Source organism: Hypomesus nipponensis, chromosome 17 (genome assembly GCF_054491055.1).
Source record: "Hypomesus nipponensis isolate SF chromosome 17, ASM5449105v1, whole genome shotgun sequence".
Classification (NCBI taxonomy): domain Eukaryota; kingdom Metazoa; phylum Chordata; class Actinopteri; order Osmeriformes; family Osmeridae; genus Hypomesus; species Hypomesus nipponensis.
The window spans coordinates 7,555,055-7,567,980 of record NC_140377.1 but is presented as its reverse complement, the minus strand read 5'-3'; the positions used below and the strand labels follow the sequence as shown (position 1 = coordinate 7,567,980).

Sequence of the window (12,926 nt, the reverse complement as noted above, 5' to 3'; positions counted from 1 at the left end):
TCCTATGGCAGTATGGGACCTGCAAACAGATGCTGCACTGACTTTACGATGTTTTCCCATATGCCAGAGGTCTATACAATAATGTTTAAAATGCAATCATAGTATTAACTTATTATTTTAAGTTTTTGACCACCACTTTCACGTTGGACCTCGAGCTTACCAAATTTTACTTGTTTGATTTCCGATTTTAAACGGTCCATTTTGCAATAGTTTTTATTGTTATTTACTATATTTATACATTTTAATATAAACCGTCTAGAATCAAAACAGGCAGCCATTTAAATAGATGACAGGCTATAATGTTTTAAACTTTAGTATAAATAAATAGCGCTAATTTGGATGAGTTGGCCTATTCAGTACAAATGATGGATGTACTGGTAAGTGGCAAATAAAAGGCAGCGATGTCTTCAGGCTACTGGGATTGGACGATTTTACTGTCAGTCATACGCCCTCCAGTCCACAGACGTACACATTTGATCAGGACTTCGGCGCGCTCACACGCTGCTGCGGAGAGAGCTTGTGATGGGAGTAGTAGTACTACGCGCACGTAGGACTGAGAAGTGGACTCACCTTTGTCATTTCATCAACTAAAACCGAATGTAGTCTATCATTTATTTGTTTTTCAGAAGAGGAAATGATCAACAAATATTTTTTAACAACCCACTGAAGTTGTTGGATCCGTCCGTTTCACCAGGATTATAGCGATGGAACAGGAGCGCACAACTTTGCCCATAATGCCTCCACGGAATCTTCTCTACCGACAGTCTTATGGAATATAGTCCTGTATTTCACAATCTACATGTTGTGTCATCATCCCCCGTGAAAAATAAACTCTTTGTTTTATCCATCATGCTGTCACTGTGGGTTTACATGATATACTGCTGTGTTGGCTACTGTTCAACAATGCCAAATGTTATGGTTGGTTCTGTGACTAAACATGAACAATTCGAAGTGGAGAACGGAGTAGACGTGGAATTTGATCTTAAAGATGTAGGGATGTCCAGAGACTTACTGAATAATGAAAATGATTTAGACAGCAGAGGAGAAGACTGGGATGAAATTAGAAGTGAGCCGAGGACGGTGGAAGATAATGCCATGTCAAGTATCTTCAATGAGTCGGAAAGTAAAAAGTTGCCCCAGGCAATTATCATCGGGGTGAAGAAGGGAGGCACGCGGGCGCTGCTGGAGTTTCTCCGCGTGCATCCAGACATCAGAGCTGTGGGAGCCGAGCCTCACTTCTTTGACCGGAACTACGATAAGGGACTGGAGTGGTACAGGTAACTGACACAGCAAGTGTACACTAAATAGAATATAACTTTGACGAGAAAGAAATTCAGAATTGTATTGTACTCATAGGATGTATTTGATGTCATAATTCATTTTAATTTCCACAAAGACAATGCGTTATTTATTGATTTATTTTTACGATTGAAACTATTGAGTATATTACTTTTGGTTGATGACTGAGACTGCACCCCCTCAGAACCGTGTATCTCAGGGTCTCCTCAGTTCCCAGAAGAACGATGACGCACAGCGCAGGGGTAGTCTACCCGAGCTTTGATAAGGGTGTATCTCAGATGCAGTATGCTCATGCAAAAATGAAAATTGACATTCGGTCTTTGTGTTGTGTTGCACAGTGCACACTAGCTGATTAGCTAATTAAAAAGGATTAAAACATAAACACACGTACACACACAGACAGTGCAATGGGAAAGATACTTGCTGCTCAAGGATCACTATAAAAACAAAATATGTTTTTATAGTGTTTTGTTAATATTAAATTGACAAAATATGTTTTTATAGGACCAATCAAGCAATCAGGAAATGCTTTAAATTATGATGTGTGACCTAAATAACTTATGAGCCATAAACAGTTGACTATTGAACTTTAGGACTACATTACTTTATAATCTAGCAACACCGCTCATAATGAAACAGCAGTCTGTATTCAAAACATATTGAAGACATTGATATGGCTTTAAGTCTGAGCCTTGATTCATTGCAAACAAAGATGATTGGGTTTGCAAACACAGAGAAAGTAAACATGTCATACACTTGTAATGGCTGTGAACACAGTTTTGCACAAAACTGTCTATTTAGCTTGGTATGACCTTCGATGTGAGTACCAAGAATTGCCAATGCTTGTTCTCTGGAGTTCCACCAGCAACTGTATTATGAAAAGGAGAGGGGAGGAGAGGGCTACAGCAGTTCGAGGAAACATGAGACACGGAACAATTCCATTCTACTAGCAATTTAGCTTGACATGAGATTCTTATTGGGTTCAAACACGCAGTGCCTCGTTTATGGCCAGAAATCATGAGCCTAGCTCATGACATAATTCCTTAGCAGTCCCAGGTCAGATTCAACAAATCCTAGATATGGATTCAGTGGCAGTAACTCTCTTTAGAACCTGAGCTTTGGCTGGGGCTCAATTTCAAAGACAGACATCATAGACCTGGGGACTGTATAGCAACTTCCAAAATGTGGCTTCAGATTTTGGATGGAGTCCTAAAGATGCATCACTTACTTTCTGCTTAAACTCCTGCAGCTGAACGGCCAGAGAGCCTGCTGTTTGAGTGTGATAGGGGGTTCAACCTCGGTGGTGACTTGTCCAAAAGGATTTCTCCACATACTCAATTTGTGCATTGAGACCTATAGTCAGTGACACCAGGCATGTTGCTATTATGACATTTCCCTTTGGGGGATGAATAAAATGCCGAGCTATATGATTGAACCTACAGTGACTAACCATTGATGCACAGTTAGTGAGTTTCCGACAAAGATACTGATATTTCAGGGGTAGATTATTAGATTGCAGAATAAGAAGTCACAGGTTCAAATCCCACGTGTTTTGCTTTGGATAAAAGCATCTGCTAAATTAATATTTGATATGACCCTTATTATGACAGTTATGTTTCCTTACAGGGCATTGCTAAAGGAAAGTTTCATGAATTATTTGTTATTGAGGACACACAGCATCAAAAGTTGTCTCAAGGATATGGATCGATGATGAGACCTCTCACAACAAGCATCTTGAACAATGACACGCACCTGAACTTTAATTAAATGGAGTGAGTGAGAGAGATTAGCAGACAATTTTAAAGGGCCCAACAACCGCTCCAAAGCCGCCCTCATATCACCACAAAGGAGGAAGTGAAGCGTTTGTTCAAAGGACTTTTCGCTCAAGCTCCTCCAAGAATTTCCGGACAGGTTTAGGACACTGTGTGTAGAGATGTCTTTTGTGCATCTCCACTCACTGAGGAATGAATATAGATGAATGCAGGACCACAGTTTTCACCAAATAGCGATGATGTTTGGTCATTTGCGCACGTATCAGGCTTGAATCAAGAAGTGAAATATGTCAATCACGTTTTTGACAGCGCACTAAAGGCACATCCTGCAGTCGAACATTGTTGTTATCGGATGGCTGTACTGTTAAGTGATTAGAGGCAGTGTGGTTGTACCTAGAGGCTTGGTTAATTAAACCTGTTTCTCTGGAGTGGTGATCTGGTTAATTAAAACATCTTGGCTTGAGTAAGCCCAGTCAGACTAGAGCAGTGGTGGTTGACCTTAGACTGCAGAACAGCACAACAAGCAACCCTTAATGATCACTCGGTGCAGGGGGGAAAACCCTGCTTATCTTTGTCTCAATGCACCAGCTAGCTTTAACACCACCGTGTTCGTTTCTCTGAGACACAGCCACCTGCATCTCAGTCAAGTCACCATCAAGTCACGTGAGTATCTACACACAGGGCTGGCGTGTCCAAAAAACAACCATCAAAACAGAGTGGCTGGATGCTAGACGTTCACCCTGATTCTAAAGTGACTTGAGCATATTTCCTCTAGAGTTGTACAGAACGATAGATGGAGGACAGAAGGAGCGCTTGCAGAGTAGATACGGCTTGATTGTCTGTCGCTCTTCCCCAGTAGTACCACAGACTAATTGTTGGTCGAAGGCCCGGGGAGAGGAGAGAAGGGCAGGTTGCTGGGTGGGCCAATCCCCCCCATGGTGGCTTTGAGCCGTGCCCAAACTGTTGGACCAACACTGGGGAGGGCAGCCGTGTGCGTCCTGCTGCCGGCTCACACAGGAGAGGCCTCCCTCAGCGGGGGAGCCTGGCCTTGAACGCTGCCCGCTTTCCCCCACAGACAGAGAGAGAGAGAAGCAGTCAGGCAGTTGTGCACGCTTCCTCATACAGGGCACAGGAGGGGGACTCCAGAAGTCGTGGGAACAGTTTCCCTTTTCTGCTCCTCGCTGTTTTTCCCCTTTTATGTCACATCGCTACTTTTCAGACACTTTTTTCCCTCCTCTCCCAACTGACTAGATTACCTTGAGGATCTACAGAAATGTGAGGGGCCTTGTATATAAAGTATATGTATATTTAAAATTCAAGGTATGTTGAAGCATTTGTTTTTTCAGTTAAAGCTAGTGTCCTCATTTGATTTCCCTTGTTTTGATTCCCAAACCAGTGCCTCTCCAAAACAGGTACATGTTTCCCCCATCCTTACTGAGTTTCTTTTTTTAACAGCTCCCAGTTTTACTGAAACAATAAGTGTGTTTTGTCACCCAAGTCAATGACACTGTCAGAAAACTGTTCCAATACAAAAACAGAGCCCCATGGGGGTTTTTGCTAGGGCCAGAGGCAGATAGCAGGCAGCACATTTAAGAGAGTCTTTAGAAAGGGCAACAGTTCTATAGAGCTGTGTGAAAGGAGATGTGGGAGAACCCCTGAGGTTTGCATTAACCCCCTTGATAAAAGAGCAGACAATTGTGTGAAACGTGTTTTCTCTTCCTTCACTTTGTATGCAAATGTGGCCAGGAGGGTGAAAGTGCTTTTTGACAAACACAGCATGACGCCATCGCAGAGAGGCTTCAATGGAACACGGCCATGAGGAGATTCGGGCACTAAGCCTCCGCTTTTTAGACCGACAGTTGACTCTCCTCCGGGGGATTTCAGAGAGAAAAGTTGCTTTTCCCATGAGCAGGTTCATGTAAGTCCACCAGCGGGTTGTGCTGAGTCACCATCCTCCATAGTTTTCATGGCCACTTGGGGATATAGGGAAGTCAGGAAGGCTTTCAATGTAGGTTCCTCCCAGCAGAAGTTAATGCATCAGCAAATTGATGGGAAAAAGAACAAAAACACTCTGAAAATTAGGTAGCCAGAGAAGGAGGGTTTTAAAATATGCTTGCTTTTAGCATTCCAAAAATAGTTTTGAAACAATGTAACAATAAAATGTTTGTATTATAAACGAAACGTTAGATTTGAATGTTTGTGACCTTTCACAAATCAAATTCCTAAATGAAACATTTAGTTTCAAAATAGATAGCCAACGTTATTTTTTTTGTAGGCATTTCAGCCCCCTTTGACGTCCATGGAAACCTCAAGAGTTTTTTTTTCTTCTGTTGTTCACTCCTCTATCCTCTCAGGAATTGTTATACTCCTCATTGTTCTCTGTGGAGTGTCTTCTGAGAGAAAGAGTTTCCTCTCTCACTTTCCTCTTCACCGGAGCTGTGACAACTAGTCAGTGTATCTTTGAAATCCTTCAGTCCATCTCCTTTCAAGCCATCCTTTTGTTTTTGTCTCTTGGACTTTTTTTTGAAGTCTGTTTGTTGCTACAGATTCCTATCAGTCCAGCCCATCTCCGCTTCCCGTGCCCGTGCCCTGGCCCAGGATCACCTGGGATCACCTGGGCCAGTGCGTCATCCACTGACAAAGTGGGACCATGGAGATTGACATTTAAAGATTCCAAAACATTCAGTTAACCATACATACAATACCTTTATGACCTGATCATTGACCAATGCATTGCTGTATAATGCCGCAGTAATGTTGCCACAGATGTGGTTATCTGAGTGAAAATGTAAGATTTCCTTGGTCAAGCAGTTACATTTGGATATCCGTTGATTGAAGCAACTGTGTGGTTTCTGGTGTTCTGCTCTTGAACAGTGAACGAATTGTTCATGCTTTTTATACGCAGGATACAGGCAGCGTTTATGTATGACAGTTGTACCGAGAAAGCCAGGATGGTGACAAATTCCACCTCCTCTTCTCTTCAGTCCTGGGCCTCCCTCCAACAGAGAACCAGGTGGCCTTGAATCCTCCTGCAGCCTCACGGTGGCTCATGAACAAACAGCCTGGGAAAAAAGCTCTCCATGTGCTATCTTAACTGGCAGGAATGCAGTCGAGATACAGTATTGGACGTAAGCGCTCCTTAATAAGGCCCGGCGTGCCATGTGATATGATGACATTCACACGTGTGATAAGGTAGACTGGGGTCTGGGAAGGCCCCCGCCCTGAGACCCTTCTCCCTTTGATTCATAGCTAGAACCTGTGTCTAACCGAAGCTCGCTCCGATTATTCTAGAAGTGTCTGCATACCACCACCTCTCATCCACTCTGTTGTGGCTGGAGAAGGGAGGAGGGGGTGTTCCCACAGTGGCACGGAGCTGATTAATGAAACTGAGTGTGTTCCTAAGCAGCGCGTTTCGATTTGTAGCACAATAGCATCGCAAATTGTTTACGCGCCTCAAAATTCAGGATGTACCTACATTTCAGATTGACCAAATGAGGGCCAGTTAGAAGGTGTATTAGGTGTATTGCATGGAGCAAGTGTCAGCCTTAAGCCTGTAAGCCAGTAAGTCTGAATGGCAACGCTTGTTCTGTGAACTTAGATGGAAGTACTATACAAATCAGCAAACTACATGTCACACGCAGTGTTGTAAATTCCTACCTTTGAACCTGTTTCCTGATAGAAGAGTATGTAAACACCAGACAAGCCTTCAAACAGCCCTGGAGCCAGCTTAATGGACACACCTGACTAGCCACCAGACAAAACACAGGAAAGCTCCAAAGTAGACCCTATCGGATTAGTGTGTATGTGTGTTTGTGTGTGTGAGTGTGTTGGTCTTTGGAGGGGGGGGGGGGGGGGGTTATCTAGTAGTAGAGGAAGACAGCATTTTAGACCAATATCTGAAGTGTAGAAAAGGGATGTAGCATTGGTATCTGGTAGTGGGTCATGAGTTTGACCTCTGCAATCTTTCGGTTTATCTACCCACCCTTTCCTGATTCCATCTAATCTCCTCTTTCCTCTTTAAACTTACATTTCTCTGACATTCTTTATCTCTTTCTCTCTTCACTCTCTCCTTCTGCTTATTGCTATCTTCACAGCCCTGCTTTTCTCCTCTGTGACTTAAGAAGCCGCATGAAGGACAGAGTTTGTAAAGATGTTCTCTTCCATTTTCAAAGGACACTCAAGCTGCTTCAAACGTGTGAAGATGTGACCGTTTTAACACTGTCTGATAGATAGAAGATACACTTAAAACCTGTTGGTTCAAGGCAACATTGTTTATTAAGCAGAACAAATTGCGAAAGCTTGCTGCGTCTGCCCCCCAAGGGCATCTCTCTCCCCCACCGCTGGAGTGGATGTTCTCTCGCTATCTGTGTTTAAATGAATAATGCATGCACCTCTCACACAGGTTTGTTTTGCTTGGGGACTAAGTGGAAAGTTTGATTGGTAGTAAGTTTCTGTCTCCCTCGGGGCTTCGCGAAAAGCTTGAGGCACTCAGCTTGTGTATCCAAGAAATACAGCAGATAATTACGACGCTTCTGATGTTAGTTGTTAGTCTCTCTCCAGCCCTGTTGCCTGGATGGGTTCTAAAGGGTTTCTACACCATCTACAGAGGGGGTCAGATGGCTGAGCGGTTAGGGAGTCGGGCTATTAATCAGAAGGTTGTTGGTTCGATTCCCTGCCGTGCAAAATGACGTTGTGTCCTTACGCAAGGCACCTCACCCTGCTTGCCTCGGGGAGCATGTCCCTGTACTTACTGTAAGTCGCTCTGGATAAGAGCGTCTGCTAAACGACTACATGTAAATGTAATCTACAGCGGTGAAGCTTCTAGGGGGAAAGGAGGAGAATGCATGTGTAGTTATAGTGAACTGGATGCAGGGAGTGTTTATTTATTTGGAGGTTTGTAGGTTTATTGCATGAGAAACACCTTATTGCAACACAGCCCCTTGTGTGTTCACTGGTGATTAAGCCAGTGCAGTCTTCCCGGTAGACACAGGAGTCCTCCCTCGGCTCTACCCTGCAATATACAGGGTGTCTCCTACCTGCTCCTGCAGCACTAATTAGTTTGATATTATCTCTGGTCTTTTTTTATTAGAGCTTCTGCTTCTTGCATCAATGGATGGCCATACAATATAATCATTTGTCATTTTAATTGCATTTACCTATCCCATAGCAATAACATTTAAATGAAGGTTCCCATTCATTTCATCTCAAGTTGTTGGGAGGACTGAAGTTGGGCAAGTCCGCAGGCAAACGAAACACGTTCAGGGAAGGCAAGAAGGCACGTTGTACAACTGCTCATCCTTTCAGTTGTACACATATGGATACACTCTTTGCTCTTAACTGTCTATACTGGGTATTCTGTGTCCTCTCTCAGCCTGTATTCCTTCTTCCCTGCGTTCCTCCATCTCTCTTTTTACAGGCAGTCAGCTTTAATGCTCCAGTGTGTTTGGGTTAGTCCTAATCCCTACCGGCCCACTTTAGCCATTAGTCCATCAGGGCTGCTGTTAACAGGCTCATTTAGGATCTGAAAGAGTCATACCCGGTCAGTAAAGGATGCCATCGTGGGAGCAGGAAGCTCCCTAGCACATGACTCCAAGGAATGGGACTCACGTCTCAAAAAAATCTTAGGGATATCTCTGTCATATGTTTACACACTAGCTTTCTGTGTCTGAAAGGGAAGCTGTAAATCATCACAAGACTCATATAGTTTGTAAATCTTACTACCATCCAGTGTAAGTACATTACAAGACATCCAATGTGCTATGTGGTGTTCGAGGAAGCGAATGTAACCAAAAATGCATTATGAGTAAGTCCTGGTCAAGGACACTGGGTTTAAACACATCTCCCACGTCGCTTGGTCCAGTGAGTGACAGGTTACACATGAGCACAGCTTTAGTCTGTCTGTGTCTAGGCTAGGTTAATCTGACCATTTTATCCATCGTGACGGTGCTGGATCAACAGAACAATGCCATGTAGCCGTGGTACTGCTGCTGATGTCCCTTGTGACTGTATGAATCATGGAGTATTCCCTGTGACTCACCACCATCTCTCTCTCTCCCTGTCTCCCTGCCCCTCCTCCTCTCTCTTTTTCTTTGTCTCCCTGTAGGGATCTGATGCCGAAAACTCTGGAAGGCCAAATCACCATGGAGAAAACCCCCAGCTACTTCGTCACAAAGGAGGTTCCCGCTCGGATCCACGCCATGTCAAAGGACACCAAGTTGATCGTGGTGGTCCGGGACCCCGTCACGCGGGTCATCTCCGACTACACCCAGACGCGCTCCAAGAAGCCCGACATCCCCTCCTTCGAGAGCCTGACCTTCAGGAACATGACGGCGGGTCTCATAGACACGTCGTGGAGCGCCGTGCAGATCGGCATGTATGCCAAGCACCTGGAGCGCTGGCTGCGCTACTTCCCCGTGGAGCAGCTGCTGTTTGTGAGCGGAGAGAGTCTGATCAGTGACCCGGCGGGTGAGATGGCCCACGTGCAGGACTTCTTGGGGCTACGGAGGGTGGTCACGAACAAGCACTTCCACTTCAACCCCACCAAGGGCTTCCCCTGCCTCAAGAGGCCCGAGGGGAATAGCAAGCCTCACTGCCTGGGCAAAACCAAAGGCCGGACCCACCCCAACATCGACCCAGATGTAGTGCAGAGGCTAAGGGACTTCTATAAACCCTTTAATAGGAAGTTTTACCAGATGACTGGACATGACTTTGGCTGGGACTGAGAGATAACATTTGCTTTTTCTGTCATGGTGTTTTTTGGGTCGTTTTAACACAATGGAGATATCGTTGAACAGTGTATAGCATACGGTGTTTGTGTAAAAAGTACAGAATTCTATTTTATGATAATTTATTTCTATGATATTAACTCACTATGCTGCCTACATTAATGATCGATTCAAATATGTTTTGTTCATTTCACTTTATCTATTCACAGGCTTATTTACTCATTTAAGTTATCTTGATATCGTCCCCTCCAAATATTACAGTTCTCAAATGTTTCTAAGAAGCACAATGTACTCTGTTACGGGTATTACAAGCAGGGTCAAATATTGTATTTTCCAGAATAATCCTGTACATATCTCTTGACTTCACAATGCTGCTCTAGCTTTGTTGAACGTTAACTAAGTTTGGAGGAGACAAATAGATGGTGATTCACCCATCCCATCTGCTTGACCTCTGAAGATCCACAGGCCCACTTAGGAGGGTCGATACAGGCCTAAGCAGATCCAGAACCACTTGCCAGGTAGATCAATACTCTCACGTCCTCATCATGTCACTTAGCTCTGAATAATGGCACAGTTCCGATTTTGGGGGGATGCACGCCATAGAATAAAAATCCATCAAGGAGTGAATTACAGTTAACATACTATTGTACATTCAAGTTATAACCTGGAAGACATTTCCTATGGAAGAACATCTATTCATTTGTAAATTAGATAAGGTTTTACATTCTTGTTGAGTAGTTGTTTACAATGAAACTCATACAGTATCATGTTGTCAGCAGTGTAGTCTGTGGGTTTTGAAGATGCAGTATAAGCAAGTGTTTTTGACAAACTACAAACCTTTTTGAAAAACATGGTGTGCAAAGCTTTAATCCTGACAAGCTTATGTTTTAGTTTCACATCCCCTTTATCTGGATGGACAGATGGACACATTGTGTTGTGTGTGGTCTGTAGCTGTCAGTAAGCTGTTGAAACAGGCAAGGTGACACTTGTCGTTAATAGCATTTACTAGGGCCATGATAGCCACAACCCCTAACTATGAAACTCCATGCAAAATTGTCTTTTAAGACGTCAAAAATAACCTCATACTATGAGTTATATCGTTTTGAATATTTGATTGTCGAGGATACAGTTAGCCCAAATATTGTTTTGTTTCTTGGGAACTCAGTGTGATAGTCCTACTTACGTTGTGGTGGAAGGAGATCTCCAAAGCTTAGTTCTTTCAGGGCTCTCAATTCTTAGGTTGGTCGGTGTATGGTTGAGTTTTATTCAACTGTGCTGTGCTGACACAGACATTGTTCATGTTTTTTTTACACCATAAGTCAGATGATATATTGTAAGTCTTCAAATGTAAATACAGTGCATATGCTAAGTTACTGTATGTTTTCTTTTACAAAGATGATAATGAAAGTCATGTGACTGGGGACTGGAGTATGGAACAGATGTTGTTATATCTTTGAAGTAAAATAAATATATTTTCAACCACAAATACCTTCAGGCTTGTCAGCAATGCTGTGTATTAAGTATAGTGCATTTGGAGTTATGCGATGCAAACGTTTCTCTAGTTTGACTTCATCTGGACATGCCCCTCAGAGCTTTTCGTCTCTCACATTGCTATTTCTGATCATTGATGATGAAGCTGGAAGGAGCCCTGGGTCCCTGGTGACTAGACTACAGGGGACTTTGTGGGATTTCATGAGCACCATGTGGTCCACACTTTCGCAAACAGGCTAATTAGTACCCATCGTTGTAGTGATGTGTGCTGAATCAAAGCCATCCGTTGCTGCCTCAAATGGGCTGGGCTTGTCACCATGACCACAGCTACAACAGCAGCATAGCAGTTAGGTCTCTCACCACTCTGATGAGAAAACAGATGAAAGCAGTGGCGTTCCTTAAAGACCCAGGTGACACCTGACACTGGTCCTCAGAATGTGAAGCATGGTCGGGTCTTCAAGCGATCCTATATCTTTTCGTGTCGTTTGAGCATGCTTTGCCTTTACATTTCATTAAACTCCACAGGTTATACAGTATTGATATCTAGATATATCCACAGGTTATTTTTGTTTTGAAGTACATCTACACGTGGGTGTGGGCACCATATTGGTACAGTTTGTCTGGATAAGGACTAAGTCTATGCTCTGTGGGCTGCTGAATTGATCAACAAGTTTAATGTTCTTGAACGTCCAATGCTGTTGAACCCATCCATGAGACGGTACAGTGCAGTTCCCAGAGCAAACAAGAAATAATAATAATCTCTCTCTCTATTTACATGCAGCCTTTATTTAACTCATAGCAAAACACCCCTCATTTACCTGGGAGCAGGTGATAAAGCTAGTCTCTCTGGAAGCAGGCTAGCAGCCAGCGTTTTCAGGAAACTCTGCAATTACAGGGGGTTGGGTAATTGCCGTTCTCCCAGCTGGGGGATTGTTGTTAGCACACATCCCTTCAGGCTGCAATGAAGCTGACTGGTGTTGTTTGAAGGTTGGGAAAGCAGAGAACAGACACCTGGCAGTCCTGAGCACTGAAGACTTAACACAACCACTTGGCAGCCTCCTCCAGGGAACGTACTGGAGCTTCAGAGAGAAAACAAAACATCATATTGTGAAGAAAGTCTGTTTGCTTTCCGACACAAAAGGGTTCTGGGTTTCGGATTTGAGGGATGTTACTACAGTCTACTGTTCTCTGTTCTGCGGCAGCTTCCACATTCTGCAGTTGGAGATAGGATTCCATTTGGACTCGAATCCGTCTATGAAGAGAGAATTGAGGCAGGTATCTTCTGTTTGGTGCCTGATGGCTCATCCTCTCCAGCGCTGTTCTGCGGTCTGATGAACTCTCATTCTATGGGAAGTAGTGGAATACCCAGGAATACTAATGGAGTTAGAGACTTAGAAATCTGTGAGGAGGCCTAAGCCAGGTTAGCCAAGTAAACTATAATAAGGCCATGTGCATTAAGCTGCCAAGATTACAGGCCTATGGGACAAGCCACTTGGTCCACTAGTAAAATATGCAGCAGGTATAGTCATTTCTTGGCACTGTCACAGCCAGTTTAGAAAGGTGAGCACTGCCTAAGAAGGAGAGAACTAATGAGTAGAGTCGAGCCGAATTGCACTTTATTGATCCCTGGGGATACATT

At 43.7% G+C, this 12,926-nt stretch overlaps 1 protein-coding gene across 1 annotated transcript; it reads left to right on the top strand.

Moving 5' to 3' along the window:
• The first annotated feature begins 512 nt into the window (after positions 1–512).
• On the top strand, positions 513–11,270 carry hs3st3b1a (heparan sulfate (glucosamine) 3-O-sulfotransferase 3B1a). The gene is made up of 2 exons (XM_084677683.1): positions 513–1,277; positions 9,175–11,270. Exons 1-2 carry the CDS (start codon positions 769–771, stop codon positions 9,791–9,793), a joined length of 1,128 nt encoding a protein of 375 aa, XP_084533809.1. The 5' UTR covers positions 513–768; the 3' UTR covers positions 9,794–11,270.
• Positions 11,271–12,926: the final 1,656 nt, after the last annotated feature.